The following is a 16,040-nucleotide window of genomic DNA, read 5'->3' as shown; positions in this document are numbered from 1 at the left end:
CAGTGGTGGATGATTGTAGGATCCTTTCCATGGTAAAGAAAAACCCCTTCACAACATCCAGCCAAGTGAAGAACACTCTCCAGGAGGTAGGCATATCATTACCCAAGCCTACCATAAAGAGAAGACTTCACGAGAGCAAATACAGAGGGTTCAACACAAGGTGCAAACCATTCAAAAGCCTCAAGAATAGAAAGGCCAGATTAGACTTTGCCAAACAATATCTAAAAAAGCCAGCCCAGTTCTGGAACAGCATTCTTTGAGAAGATGAAACCAAGATCAACCTGTACCAGAATGATGGGAAGAAAAAAGTATAGAGAAGGTTTGGAACGCCTCATGATCCGAAGCATACCACATAATCTGTAAAACACGGTGGAGGCAGTGTGATGGCATGGGCATGCATGGCTTACAATGGCACTGGGTCACTAGTGTTTATTAATGATGTGACGGAAGCAGCCGGGTGAATTCTGAAGTGTATAGGGATATATTGTCTGCTCAGATTCAGCCAAATTCAGCGAAGTTGATTTGACGGCGCTTCATTTTACAGATGGACAATGACCCAAAACATACTGCGAAAGCAGGAGTATTTTAAGGCAAAGAAGTGGAATATTCTGCAATGACCGAGTTAATCACCTGATCTCAACCCGATCGAGCATGCATTTCACTTGCTGAAGACAAAACTTAAGGCAGAAAGACCCACGAACAAACAACAACTGAAGACAGCTGCAGTAAAGGCCTTGCAATGCATCACAAAGGAGGAAACCCAGCGTTTGGTGATGTCCATGCGTTCCAGACTTCAAGCAGTCATTGCCTGCAAAGGATTCTCGACAAAGTATTAAAAATGAACATTTTATTTATGATTGTGTTAATTTGTACAATTACATTTGTGCCACTGAAATTAAGGGACTGTGTGTATGAAAATGGTTGCAATTCCTAAACGTTTCATATGATATTTTTGTTGAACCCCTTGAATTAAAGCTGAAAGTCTGCACTTCTATTACATCTCGGTTGTTCATTTCAAATTCATTGTGGTGGCGTACTGAGCCAAAATTATGAAAAATTGTCAGTGTCCAATTATTTCCGGACCCAACTGTATATAATCTTTAACGGTGCATGCAAGGTCTTGTATATAATGTATACCATGTTCACTTATGTAACTATTTGTAACCATGTATTGTTTGTCATCTTAACTTTATGCCCAGGACATACTTGAAAACGAGAGGTAACTCTCAATGTATTACTTCCTGCTAAAACATTTTAGAAATAAATAAATATGCGATAAAGACAAAAGAATAAGATCGCTGCCCTATTACCACTAATTAGTGAATGGGATGATGTTTTAAGTTAAAACAAAGTTTAATAATTGCTATTAAAATATTCTAAAAATTAATGCAGACACAACACAAAACAATAAAAACCTGATATTGGCAGCAACTGACAGTGTGACAGTAATAGGTTTTTCAGGTAAACAGACAGACTGTTGCAATAAAGAGGTTGGCCTCTTTATATTACATTCTAACAAGGTCTATTTATGAAAGGATCAAGCTGAAAATACGTGTATCAAGCTCACCCATTAAATAAAGTTAATGTTGCATCACAAGTGGCTACTGTGTCTCAGATAAATAGTTACTTGCTATCCAAAGTATCTTTCAGAGCTCAGAACAATGGTAGCCATGTATCCATAAGCATTAGGAGTTTAATATGCCTCCAATATTTTACTACAGTACCGTGTTTTTACTTAAAAAAAAAAAAGTGATAGTCAATTGAAACCTTATGTAACATTATTTATTCTCTGAGATCAATTTGACACTATTGTACATGCTGCATTTTAAACAGTGTAGTCTTTCATACAACCTACTTAACCCAGTCAGTGCAGACCTGCTAAACCATGCTCTATGGGCACTAAAGGGATTAAATGTGACTTGATCAGGACTTCATCCTTTTAATTCCAACCTTTCTTAATCCACCACAGACATAGATGATGATTTTAAAAAGGAGCTGCAAGGCCTGGTCCCTTTACTGCTGTCCCCTGATAGCTTGGTAGAAAAAGAAATAAGTGGCTCTAAAGTGACCTGTCGAGATCTGGTTGAATACTTCAAGGTAAGACGTCCTTAATTATATTACAGAAGGGTCTCCATTTTTACTTTTGAGGTGTGAGAGAGGCAATAAAAATAGTGTTACAGCAAGGGCGCTCAACTCCTGTCCTCAACCTTCCCCCCTCCCGCCCCCCCCAACAGGTCAGATTTTCAGGATATCCCTGCTTCAGCTCATGTCGTCTGTCTTTGACTGAGCCACATGTGCTAAAGCTGAGATGTCCTGAAAACTTGACCTGTTGGGGGATGCTTGAGGACTGGAGTTGAGCACCCCTGGGTTACACAATAGGGACATAATCCGTGTGTGTGTATACACACCCCTGCATACATACTTAATATATGTAACAACCTTTCATAAACTGCTAGCTCAATATGCTGGAACATTTCCTGGTTGTTAATGCACATTGTGGAAACCAAATGGGTATGTGGGCAGCATGTTCATAACACGTGTAGTATTAGACTATAATCTTGTCAGTATGTTCCTTCATTGGGAGTCTTTAACTCTGTTTCTTATTAGGCTTACATCAAAATTTATCAAGGAGAAGAGTTGCCTCATCCCAAATCCATGCTTCAGGTATTTATAAAGATATATTGTTCTATAGCCAAGCAAGCCCTAGTCCTGGGAAATGGCACGTTGTACCTCTTACACTTACCTTTTTATTTGTAGGCAACAGCGGAAGCCAATAATCTGTCTGCTTTGGCTGGAGCAAAAGACGCGTATAGCAAATGCATGGAGCAGGTATGTTCTGCATGTGCAACACGGGTTTCTAATTGTAGTACACGGACTGACATGAGGGATCTTCACTGTAAAACCGCAATTGGGGCTGCCCTTTAAAAAAACAAAAAAACAGGAAGGGAAACGGGGTACCTGAAACAAGCTATTTTCAGCTTTGTGAACACCCTGGTTGCCGAGATTCCTGCCAGTAAAGGCACAGTGTTTTATTCCCCTCCAGGGAACAACAAATTGCTGTTTAAATATCCTGCCAATCTGAATTCTCGCCGTTCTCCGTTCTGGCTTCCTGTAGGCTCGCATGAGGCGGGAGATTTAAACCAAATGAAGTGCTGCTAGTACATTTACCGCGACGTATCCCATGAACCAGAGTTTCCACTAATCTAGAAATAACGCATTGGAGCTCCGAAGAGCCCTGCACCAAAGGACAGACTGCAATTACAGCGACGTTATAGAGATGTAGACGTATCCATAAAAAAAAGTGCCTTAGATTTGTACCTTTTTTATAGTAGGTCTCTTTTCAAAATAGATTATTGCCTCCTTTAGTTTCACGTTGATCCTGTTTTTTAATCAAAATAATGACAGTGCTTCATGAAAGCCTCAATGGCACTTGGCTGAGGGGCACCACCTTGGTAGTTTGGGATGTATGATGATTGGTCAGAGTGTAGCTAGGCATTTTGGGCCAGGAAAAAAGGTCTAGGGAGTTAATAAGTAGTTAGGTAAGGTGCTTAGTGATTAGGTGATGTGTTGCTAGGCTAAAGGGCAGAATCAAATCTTTGGAGGGCATGGGAATGTAGGAGGGGTCAAGTCGGGCGGGAATTGTGTATAAATAGAAGCATAAGGCAAGTTAAGAGGTCTACAGCGATATCTCGCCACCCCCAACCACTTTTGTTTTATTGTATGTTTATTTTTATTTAAAAAGTGGTTTATTTGTCGCAGAACACGATAAAATGGGGTTCATTTTCATTATGGAAGTTCAGGAATGGTTGCATTCATTGGTAGGTTGTGGTGATAATTTTGATTCCTGGCGGGGGGGCGGGTGGGGTTGAACCATGAAGTAGTTTTCTCTGGCTGGGAGGCAACAGGTTAACCCGTTATGTAATGGTTAATGGATGTATTTATGGTTTAATAGTGTGCGCTGCGGCCTTACCCACCACCTTAGTGTGCCCAGTGGGAGTTATTTCAGTGGAGTCATAGTAAAGGGTAATGCATCATACAGATCCCATGCTCCTCTGCTAAATATTGGGGTTCTTTACAGAGAACATTATCTCCCGTTGATCACTTCATCACCATGTTTATAATGTGTGCCTGAGGGACGTACACTGTAAGAGTGTTCAGCATTTTGTCTCATTGCTTACGGTCTTTTGGTAACCTTTCCACAGTTTTGCGGAGGCGATAAACCTTACATTGCACCGTCGGACCTCGAGCGAAAGCACCTGGACCTGAAAGAGCGCTCCATAAAGCAGTTCCGCTCCGTGAAAAAGATGGGAGGAGAAGAATTCTGTCGCCGATATCAGGACCAGCTAGAGGCAGAGATGGATGAAACCTATGCAAACTTCATGAAGCACAATGATGGCAAAAACCTCTTCTTCGCTGCTCGTACCCCTGCCACGTTGTTTGCTGTAATGTTTGCCATGTACATTATCTCGGGACTCGCTGGTTTCATTGGCCTGAACTCAATAGCAACCATTTGCAACCTGGTCATGGGATTAGCACTACTGTTCTTCTGCACCTGGGCGTATGTGAAGTACTCCGGAGAGTTCAGAGAATTAGGAACCCTAATAGATCAACTTGCTGAAATACTGTGGGAACAGGTTGGTATTTTCAGTCTGGTTTCACTGTATGGTTGCAGTTTGGTTAATTCTGCTTCTCCAAGTGTAGATGGCACATATTCTGTTCAGTAGAAAATCTGTGTAGTTTATTGATGTGGCTGTATAATCAGTTCTATGATTTACCAGCACGTAAGTGTGCCGGCCATTTGAATAAAATAAGCAATACAGCAGCACATATTTGGTCTTATAAAGTTATACAGAATGTAATCTCGTCACACAACTGAGCAGCTGCATATTAAGCGTTTGCTTTGAACTTCCATACTGGGTGTTTGACCATTTTTGAAAGGCAGTGTTTTGTTAACTTCCCTGCCAGCAACAAATTCATTTAATCCACATTTCACAAAGTGTGAAGATCCCAAATACCTCCGTTTAAGAACCAGGGAGAGGTAACTTGGTAATGCTTGTAATTCACTCAACTGTTTTTGTCGACACAGGTTGGACTCCGTTTATTAAGTGATCTATGGTTGATATGTGCTATTTCTAGTCATTTACAGGTCTTCTAAGAGTTGGGAATGCACCCAAATGATCTTGTTTGTCTTGCATAGTTTATTGAAGTTGTCTAATAAGAGAACAAAAAGTTAATCAGACTATATTTTGATTGACTGTTGCATTTTAAATCCTTCCCCTCTGTTCTCTGTGAGCTGTATATACTCTGCAATGAGCAAATATCTATTGGGATACGTGTAACAGCAACTTCCGTCATATATATGCATCTGTAGTAAGTAAATCTGCCCCATGGGATTAATATGGTACATACAGATGTAGCCCGATGGACTTTTATTTTTATGCGGCATAGCCAGTCATTCTGCTGCCACATTACCACTGAATCCTATGGGAACGCTTGAGGTATGCCTCAGTATTGTGAGGTACAGGCAGTCCTCGGTTATCCAACGGAATCCGTTCTGGAAGTAGCGTTGGATAGTGAAACCATTGTAAAGTGAGTCCCATGTTAATCAGTGGCGGTGAGCGTTGGATAACGCATTCGGGCGTCGAAAAACGGCCCTTAGGGTTGCATTGTAAAGCGTTGAATTTGCCATCCATTGTAAAGTGAAACGTTGGATAGTGAGGACTACCTGTATCTGTGGGTAAAGTGCACCTAGCTACATCTGTATGGGTATAGCTTCCCAGTTGGCCACATTAGCACCACTCTCTTTATTTGCTGGACATCTGCAGATATTTGATCAAATACTCCTAAAGGTTTTCCAGTGACTTGCAGTATAACGAACGGTACAATTTTGCAGCACCTGCTGTCCTTCAGATATTTATGCAAACTTCACTTTTCCTTCAAAAGCCAGGTTATGGTGAGGAATTGAGGAAACCCATGTACAAGTAATTCATTCCATTTCCACAGATAGAAAACAATGTGCAGGTGAATAGAAGTAAGGAATAGCTGTATTAATCAAATCCACATACAGTGCTAGAGCTGGCCGGCCATAAAATGTGAGGTAAAAGCTGTTGTATGGCGCCATCTAGTGGTCATATGAGCATGGCTTTTAAAACTGGGTTTCGGCAAAAGCGGCAATTGCGTTTTACAAGTTACTGTAGATGTTCCAGGCATAACCATCAATGTTTGCAATGTGGTGATGTAAGGTGTATGGACTACCACCACTTTTTATTTACAGCCTCAACTTTTTTTGCTGACAAGTATTATTCCAATTTCTGTTTCTTTTTTAATAATAATGGATTTAATTTAGGGCAGCCCTCTTACTCTCGAAGCACAAATCTAGTATCTTTTTCCAACAAAATAGGTTCTCCACTGTTAAATAAATGCAGACCTTTTTGTTTGAAGTTGGGGCATTACCACTACTTTATTTCTTTTTAAGCATCTTTGACCTCTGATGAGCCTAAAAATAGATGAATGTTTTTGGGAAATGTGCTGACTTAAAATCGTACCTATTTGCATGAAATGTCAGACTGAACAAATATTTTACAACCCAATATTTAATCAGCTGTTAGTTATAACCTCCGTTTAAGGTTCTCTGAGCTGAGTGTTATGCGCAGGTAAAAATCAAGCAATGAAGCGTCCTGTGACCAGTAGCATGTTAGAGGCATGTTATGCCCCATTTTAGATTGTTATACAAAAAGCATTGCAACTTACATTAAATAACATACACATAGTGACTAGTCGCTCACCTAATAGTACCGTGTAAAGAACTTGGTGCATAGGGAATAAACCATAATCGACACTTGAACAAGTGACCACTAGGGATCACCTAAAGCCCTATATATTGCACTCTGAAGTTAGTGTCCCTATCAGACACTGTGGTAAGTGGATATTATATATTAATATAGGACCAAAAGAAGGGTCCAATCCCCTATAATAGCAGACTCAAATGCTAAATTAAAACCAAAAATAACAAAATTTTATTAAACTATATTTGACAAACCAACATACATATACAGATACACACAGGATAAAATCCTCAGGTGGAAGAGACGGTGGAACCGGGAGATAAGCAGGTGTAATAAACCGTAGCTTAAATGTTGGACCAATGTCCACTGCGTAATGAGGTAAATAACACAATAATCATAGGTCGCTGGTCAAGGCATATGCGGGGAATAAATATCCAACTTGCCCAAACTGCACAGAACAACACCCGTATGGATGTCACTGATGTAACATGCCGTGGCACATAGACAATATCCCAAAATGCCTGCAGTACTGTCTCTACTCGGACGCTAATGTTATTGCGTGTGCTGCGACTTTACCAAGGGAACCATGGAAGTATCCAAAAAGTCTGCAGTACTGTCTCTACTCAAACGCTAATGTGGTTGCGTGTGCTGCGACTTTACCAAGGGAAAAAAAACGTGGAAATCGGTTGTATCCAGCGCTGTTACCTCGTGTGTATTCCCCCTTACCCAACCGTCCCTACTGGTGTACGTCACAGGTCCGACGTCACCATGCCCCGACATACGTTTCACGTGCTAGGCACGCTTCTTCAGGGGGAGGAGTCACAAAACGTGAGTGTGGAAGCCGCAGACTTAAATTGCGGCTTCCACATTCACGTTTTAAAATTTTGTTATTTTTGGTTTTAATTTAGCATTTGAGTCTGCTATTATAGGGGATTGGACCCTTCTTTTGGTCCTATATTAATATATAATATCCACTTACCACAGTGTCTGATAGGGACACTGTAACTTCAGAGTGCAATATATAGGGCTTTAGGTGACCCCTAGTGGTCACTTGTTCAAGTGTCAACTTACATTAAACCCTGTTTAACACATTTTCTCAGCCTAGATGCCTCCTAGTAAATAGAAAGGTTTTTCCCATGGGAAATCAAATTATGATGTGAGTTTAGTATGTGAAAGAGTTTGTATTACATGTAACATTAAAGAAACACATCATTTACTCGTATGCCAATATCCATAAATATAATTGATCATATGGTTCCAAAGAAACACAAATTAAATTTTAAATGGTTATATTCCAAAATAGTATAAACACACAATCACTGGAATTATACCTATGATCGAAGTGCTATAATAAGCGTCAATACTCGAAATGCAATTAAAAAAAATGAGTGTTGAATCAGTAGTGCAAGAACTACTAAAATTGGTTAAATATACACAAATATAAATGAGACCTTAACCTATATCATAAAACAACATTGTATATAGCATTTTTTTCATATTCTCTGGTACCGCAAGTACAACTGTAGGCATACACCTTAACAGTATTACCAGAAACACCATAATAATATTAATTTCAACTTGGAAATATTTAACTGAACACCAAATTAATAACAAAGCTATTCTGCATTGATTCCAGAGTTATTTCTAAAAGCTATTTATGGTGCTTTTGTAGGGGGGAAAGTTCACAAATTAAAACTAGTTGATACTTGACCATGAATAATTTTACAGAAGGAAATTTGTCAGATTATTCCATGGGGAAGTGTCATTGGAGTTGTTGGGCTGTAATCCAGTTTGCAGTGTCCATGAATAGGCGCATCAAATTTAGCAGGCACTTTTGTACAAGACGTTCAGTTAGTTTAGAGCCATCAGGAAGAAGAATGGGGATCGCTGTATCTAGAGAAGGCTTCAGGATGGGTGTTACAGAATCATGAAGAAGAGTTGATTTTATAATCTTTTATTAGAGCAACATGAAAGCTCTCTACAGATTTTAATTTGAGGTTTCAAGAGCATAAAAATAATCTCTTGTGGTTTTAGATTCGCATAATACCATTTTAATTAACCGAAAGGGCTTCACTGATGGTAACAACCTATACTTAATCTTGTCTTGTGTAACAGGTATAAGCATCTATTTGGGGATCCATGAGAATATGCCTGTCGTCCTTGTGGCTAGAGATAAGCAAATGTGTCAAGGTTTGGTCCGCGGAGAATTAGACTCCTTTTTGTAAACATTTGCAAACATGCAAATATTCGTCATCACGATTTTCTAGTAAACATCTGCGCAAAATCATGGAAATCTGCCGAAGCTTTCACTTAGGTTGTTTTTGCTTGAAATAAATATTTACCTTTTTGATCTGATGAATGTTTACAAAAATGTGTAATTCTTCATGGACTGCACACTTGGTAAGCCCCCAAACTGCACCACTGTGGCTGGTATTGCTGTAATTACAACATGAGCTTTCAAAGTTTCTCCCCACTATGCTTTGCACCCCCAGCAGCAAGGCATTGTGGGGTGTGACTTGTTAAGCTCCTGCAGTGATTGACAGTTATGCCACTCATGCTGTCTGCGCACACGGAGCTGCAGTTTGAGGCTTTAAGCACAGAGCATATAACTGCCTGGAATAGGTTGAACTGTTTTTAGCATTAGTTTGAGTAGGCAAGATTTATTAACTAAGAGTTTGCGGAAAAAATATTTTCTAGCAGGGGGCGCCCAATGTAAAAAAGGATGGGAACCACTTCTCTAACATTACTTTGTCTTACATCTGTCTGCTTTTTCTCTCTCTCGCTGCACAGAGGAGCCCCAGGAAGGTGAGGTTTCCCGGACATTGAGATACACACCTTTCTTTGTACCTTTCTCATGCCTCTGTAGATCTTTGTTCCTAACCAACCACTCCATGTTCTAGGTGTTTTCCAAACTCTATGAAGTTTGTAAACGTCGGCTGTCTCGTCGTGCGGTCACATCAACGCAGAGACACAGAATGTCATCCAACAATAACAGGAAGAAAAACTAGAACGTATTTTAACCTTTTTTCATTTCTCTGAAGTGTGTATTTATATGGAAAGGTTCTAAAAAAAAAAACTGTAAACATACCAGTTCTATGCTGCCAAGAGGGTAGGCAATTCCACATCTGTCTTACTTACTCTAATAAGTGATATGCCATCTGTAAGCAGCCAGAAGAAAACGCCCACCTATAGAAAGGATGAATGTCAGGATATTGTATCAGCACATCTTTTTATCAAGGCCTATGAAATGTTCTTTTTGTGCTCCATGTTTCATCGTCCTGTTTTCCATGTTCTTTTATTACCTGCATGTATTTGACTCATTATGACTTTTTTTTTGTTATGTTTTTTTTCTTTTGCATGTTTCCATATTACAGCTGTTGAAACCACTGAGTGATAACTTCGTGGAGGATAACATAAGGCAAACAGTGACAAACTCTATCAAGGCGGGTCTTAAAGAGCAAGTGACTCAAGCCGGCAGGCTAAAGACAGACTGACAATCCGTCCCTTCAGCTGCGTCCTTCCTTACCCCACGCTTTGCTTGTACAATGAGAACTCTGTAAAAAAACAAACACACAAATAAACCAAAGTTTACAATTCCGACCGTAGGTGTAGGAAAACCTGGCTTATCAAAATACTGCCACTGTTTTTTCTCTCCCCCGCCCCCTCCCCCAAGAATAAGCTACATGGGGCTTTGTGTTTTGTCATGCCCCTCTTGTGCCAGAAGGGATCTGTACAGCACAGGCCCCTCCAGTAGCCATTGTTGCAGCCTTACTGTGCCATGTTCAGTTCTATTTTTTGTTTTGTTTTCTGGTTTTGTTCAGGGAAGTACATTTTCTTTCACTAAAGTCTAAAGGAAATCCTTTTAACAGAATGTATGTATGTAGGTAGTGTCTCTTTTTAATTGAGTATTTATTTCATGGTATTAAGAATGGCATCTGTGATAGAGGGTACTTACATAGCTATTGTCATTCAGAAATCTACAGGTTGCTGCCTTTTTCTCTGTTACATACTGTATACATGTAATGTTTCCTCGTGGCTGTAGGAATGGCTTGTAGTTTGGGAGGTTCTTTAAAACATTACTGCCTTTTTTTTTTTTTTTTTTTTTTTTATCCACAAATCTGCCATAACATAGGTGCATATCAGAGGAGGGAGGGTTGGGGTTTTAACTTTTCAATTTCTCTCTGTTTAACCTTTTATGTACTGTATATACAATATGCCGGTAATTTTATTGGGGGGGGCGGGGGGAGTAAATCCAAAAGTTGCTTACAGGTATTAAAGATCAGATCTGTACAGCATTTAGTTATTTTCTATATGAGAGCAGATAGGGCATGTATATGAAATATAAATAATATAAATACCAATTTTGTATCAAGTTTTTGTAGTCCATGCCAAATCCTGTTTCTGTGGTAGGCTAAGTGAATTCCCTGCACAGGGATCGTTTGTGGCTCATGTAAATGTGTGAATGCATAAACCAATCTGACGTTTTGATATATTTGTGATATTTACCTGCCTTGAACACTGCTGTCTCACCCGCATGGGCGGAGAGGAAGAAACAATGCGCATTTTTGTTGTGAAACGGTCCTGTTTAAATTTTAAAGCGGTTTCCTGTAATTTATTTTCAGTATAATTAAAATCTGTTGTATATATGGCACAACACTCTTGTGCAGTGTGTTATTTATTAAAAAGTGTTTGTGGAGGAATAATCCAGTATTTAATTATTCTGTCATGAGGTGAACTTTTTTTTGTTATTGTTTATTTGTAAAGCACCAACATATTCTGCAGTGCGGTACAATGGGGGGGGGGGTACAGAGTTATGTATGTTACATAAACAGAATGACAAACCAAATAAGCACAAACCAGCACAAACCGATACACTAGGTAATGAGAGCGCTGCTCCTGAGCGCTTACAACCTAGAGGGAATAAGGGGCAAAGTTGAAACAAAATGTAAAGTAGCTGTTTGTTATTGGATGGAGTATGTCTCAGGATGGAGTGTGGACCAGCTGCACAGCTGATCCCATTAGGGTTTGTGGGTGTTAGCATGGCGTTTAATGACCTTGAGGTTGGGATCGAGAGCAAAGTCTCCATCTTTGCTGATGATACTAAATTGTGTAAGGTAATAGAATCAGAGCAGGATGTAATTTCTCTTCAGAAGGACTTGGAGAGACTGGAAATGTGGGCAGGTAAATGGTAAATGAGGTTTAAAACCAGAGACATAACATAAAACACAGACAAAGCTCAGTGCACATCCAGAAAAACTTATATACGGTACAGTGCCTAAATATACATGTATAAATAACGAATAAATAAAATGGTCTTTTAGTTTAACATTAGTGTAGGGACCCTTGAAACGTGGTCTGCCGTGAAGTTTGGCTCAAGGGCTTTGCAACAATTTGGCCAAAATGTTAAACTAAAAGACCATTTTATTTATTAGTTATTTATACATGTATATTTAGGCACTGTACCGTATATAAGTTTTTCTGGATGTGCACTGAGCTTTGTCTGTGTTTTATGTTATGTCTCTGGTTTTAAATATATATTGCCATGCTCAGTAGCACTCCTCTGTGAAACTTATATGCTTATATATATGTTGTGGGTATTTTGGGGGTTCAATTTGAGCTTGTAGGTGTTCTGTATGTTAAATGAGGTTTAATACAGATAAATGTAAGGTTATGCATTTGGGATGCAAGAATTAAAAGGCGACTTACAAATTAAATGGAGATATATTGGGGGAATCCTTGATGGAGAAGGATTTAGGAGTGCTTGTAGACAGCAGGCTTAGCAATAGTGCCCAATGTCATGCAGTAGCGGCAAATACAAACAAGATCTTATCTTGCATCAAACGGGCAATGGATGGAAGGGAAGTAAACAACCCTTGAATATGGAGTACAATTTTGGGCACCAATCCTAAGAAAAGACATTATGGAACTAGAGAGAGTGCAGAGAAGAGCCACCAAATTAATAAAGGTGATGGACATTCTAACTTATGAGGAGAGACTAGCTAAATTAGATTTATTTACATTAGAAAAGAGGCGTCTGAGGGGATATGATAACTATATACAAATATATTCAGGGACAATACAAGGAGCTTTCAAAATAACTATTCATCCCACGGGCAGTACAAAGGACTCGGGGGCCATCCCTTAAGCTTGGAGGAAAGGAAATTTCACCAGCAACAAAGGAAAGGGTTCTTTACAGTAAGGGCAGTTAAAATGTGGAATTCATTACCTATGGAGACTGTGATGGCAGATACAATAGATTTGTTCAAAAAAGGTTGGACATCTTTTTAGATGGGAAAGGTATACAGGGATATACAAAATAAGTATACATGGGAAATATGTTGATCCAGGGATTAATCCGATTGCCAATTCTTGGAGTCAGGAAGGAATTAATTTTTCCCCTTAATGGGGTTTTTTGTTTGCCTTCCTCTGGATCAATAAGTAAGTATAGATATAGGATAAAGTATCTGTTGTCTAAATTTATCATAGGTTGAACTTGATGGACCTACGTCTTTTTTCAACCTCATCTATGTAACTATGTAACAAAAGCATATGATGGAGTGGGATTTAAATTATTGTGTCTAATGGATCGGACAGTGCGGAAGGATAACGATGGGGAATAGTTGCAGTAAAAAGATGCCATGGTGATCTCTGCAGATCTTGAAGCAACAATATATTTAGTGTTCAGTAGTGTGAACAAATCTTTAAAAAAGAAACTAGTCTATTCTCTTTCTGACTTCTATTTCCCTTTTTCTGGTCCCAGACCATCACCTAATCTCCCAACACAGTGTTTCTCCTCACTGACAACGCCTCCACTGACAATCTGGTCAACAGCGACGACTGGATCCTTTCAAGCACTCTGGACTAGCCTGCTTCCCTTGTACACTGCTCGAACATTCACTCCTGGTGCAATACTCAAACATGCTGTCTACGCTTTGACTTCAAGTATCCCCTGTATATAGATGGCACAACTGCATCTATCCACACCGAACCTAACATCTGCAGTGCAATTCCAGGTCTCCAACTGTCTCACAGCAATCTGGATGGCAGCAAGTCTCCTCAAACTCAATATGTCAAAGACTACTGCTCATAATCCCGCCTAAATCCAGCTTCGTGCCCGTTTACATCACATTCAGTAACACGGTCAATCCAATTCCCCAAGCCCATTGTTTAGATGACATATTTGTCTCCCCTTTCATTCACCCCTCATCTCCATGCTATTGGTAAATCATGCTGTTCCTTCTTTCACGTAGCATTGCTAAAGTACATTTTCAGTGACTCTACTAAAAGGTTAATGCAAGCCCTTATTCTGTCCAGTCTTTATTACGGCAACCTTCCTAGCCTCCCTGTCTTGCCGCTTTCAGCTCTTCAATATATTCAACACGTTGCTGCTGTAAGGATAACCCCCTCTCCTCAAATACTATTGGCTGCCTAGAAAAGTCCACATTCATTACAAAATGAATCTTTCAAGGCTCTCTGCTCCTCCCTATACAAAAGTAGGTGATATTACCCCTGTTAACGCACAAAAAGACATGTTGAATAACGTGTTATTGACTTACACGTTTTCAATCGCACCATTGTTATAACTGGTGAAATAACGTCTGCTACATCTGTATTTCAGCGATTAATCTCTTGCTATACCCCTACTCTTCGCTCTTTACACTCTGATCAGGCCTGTCTTCTCTCTGCCCCCCGTCTCATGCCTACAACCCTTCTCACATGCTGCACTCTACCTCTGGAACTTCCTCTACATGTCCACCAAGCATCTTTCGAACTTCAAAACCCATCTAAAACTCACCTGTTCAAACGAAGCACTACTCCTTAAACTACAGTATGCTCTTATACACCAACTAATGCACTCTCATTTACTCCTACGGTTTCATTTAGTCTCCTCCCATGCTGACTAGATTGTAAGCTCTTTGGGGCAGGGACTCTTCTAAATGTTACATGTAGGTCTTGATGCATGTATCCCATCTGTATTACTATATTCCATATTGTATATTGTAATATTGTAAAACTTGCAGTGTTTCTTACCTGGTTGACATTATAAAAATATACATACACTATGATGGCTATTTTCACCTCTATTTAAAAAAAAATTATAAAACTTTTTATTGCTAGAAAATGAACCCCAAACCTAAATTAATACTGCTAAGCCCCTCTCATGTAGCAACACCGACCTCAAATAACTTTACCCAAGAAAGTTAAGATATATATTTTTCTATTAGTAAGACCCTTTGATGCCTGGTAAGTGAGAATAAACACCAGGAGGTGCAATGTGTGCACTACACTGCAGGTTTTGGGGCCTTAATAAAAGGGAAGATCAACCTACCCGAACTAAATGTGAGGGGACTGTCTGTGTCTGGTTTCTACTGTTCCCAAAGGAACGGAAAATACACAATTTACTGGGATGATTAGGACCTCTACCGATGTTCAGGGCGTGTTCTCTGTTTATATTATTTCATTAAAGTGTTGCGTGAACTGCCCTTTTAAAGTTAAAAAAAAAAAAAGTTGGTAAATCTGATTTGAAGGACATCACAGAAGCTCAAGTTCAAAATATGTATAATTGGGGGGAACTTTGCATTTAAATTATATTGTGTATTGAGTGGTAATAGTAGCTTGCCAGTCTAAAGGTTTTATTAGAGATAATAAGTGCTCTGTCAGCATATTTATATCCATGATGATGTTTTCCCTATATATAACATAATGGCTATTGGAAGTAGATGGCACTGTAAATGAACACCTATACTTTGACTTCCAGATCTCCTTTCTATCCCGTGCAGGGGTGGTAGTCGAGTTTTAGAAGATGCTCCAAGCAGTGAGAAAAAGACAGGAAGCGGGTCTTCTTGCCAATGTTAATAGAGGAGTTTATTCGATGTAGTAAAGCAGAGATGTTTTGGTCTAATGAGAAGGGGAGGATAATGTTCTAGGTGCTCACAAGATTGCAAACACACAGATACCCAGCAAGCTCTCAGAAACCCCCCTCACAAGATTGTCAGGATCTAAGGAATTGCAGAGCGAGACAAGGTTTATACTAAAGATAGGTGCTATAGAAACTGGGGTCAATGGAAAAAGTGAAGGGAAAGAAGGTACAATAGGAGTGAGGTCACAGAAGATATGGATTTGTTTTTGCGTGTGTTAAAGACCAGGTCTAACCAGTTGTTTAATGAGTGTGCTATTGACCAAGTGTATCGTGCCAATTTATAGAATTTTTAAAGGGATATCGAAAAAACAAATTCATGCCTTTCATATTTATTT

The 16,040-nt window shown here is 39.5% G+C and overlaps 1 protein-coding gene across 6 annotated transcripts in view; it reads left to right on the top strand.

Annotated features, from left to right (window-relative positions):
• Nucleotides 1–11,488, top strand: part of ATL2 (atlastin GTPase 2) — a 55,523-nt gene extending 44,035 nt beyond the window's left edge. For 5 of the 6 annotated variants that reach the window (XM_075596330.1, XM_075596333.1, XM_075596335.1 and 2 more), the window contains 7 exons: nucleotides 1,970–2,097; nucleotides 2,608–2,664; nucleotides 2,758–2,829; nucleotides 4,203–4,634; nucleotides 9,576–9,590; nucleotides 9,686–9,796; nucleotides 10,160–11,488. In XM_075596330.1, the coding sequence (XP_075452445.1) occupies nucleotides 1,970–2,097; nucleotides 2,608–2,664; nucleotides 2,758–2,829; nucleotides 4,203–4,634; nucleotides 9,576–9,590; nucleotides 9,686–9,793 (812 nt within the window). In that variant the 3' untranslated portion in view covers nucleotides 9,794–9,796; nucleotides 10,160–11,488. The remainder of the gene's footprint in view (nucleotides 1–1,969; nucleotides 2,098–2,607; nucleotides 2,665–2,757; nucleotides 2,830–4,202; nucleotides 4,635–9,575; nucleotides 9,591–9,685; nucleotides 9,797–10,159) is intronic. The other variant, XM_075596332.1, reaches the window with a different exon arrangement.
• The last annotated feature ends 4,552 nt before the right edge of the window (nucleotides 11,489–16,040 follow it).

This window comes from Ascaphus truei, chromosome 4 (assembly GCF_040206685.1).
Source record: "Ascaphus truei isolate aAscTru1 chromosome 4, aAscTru1.hap1, whole genome shotgun sequence".
Lineage (NCBI taxonomy): Eukaryota > Metazoa > Chordata > Amphibia > Anura > Ascaphidae > Ascaphus > Ascaphus truei.
Note: the sequence above shows the minus strand (reverse complement) of the source record. Positions and strands in the feature narration are given on the sequence as shown.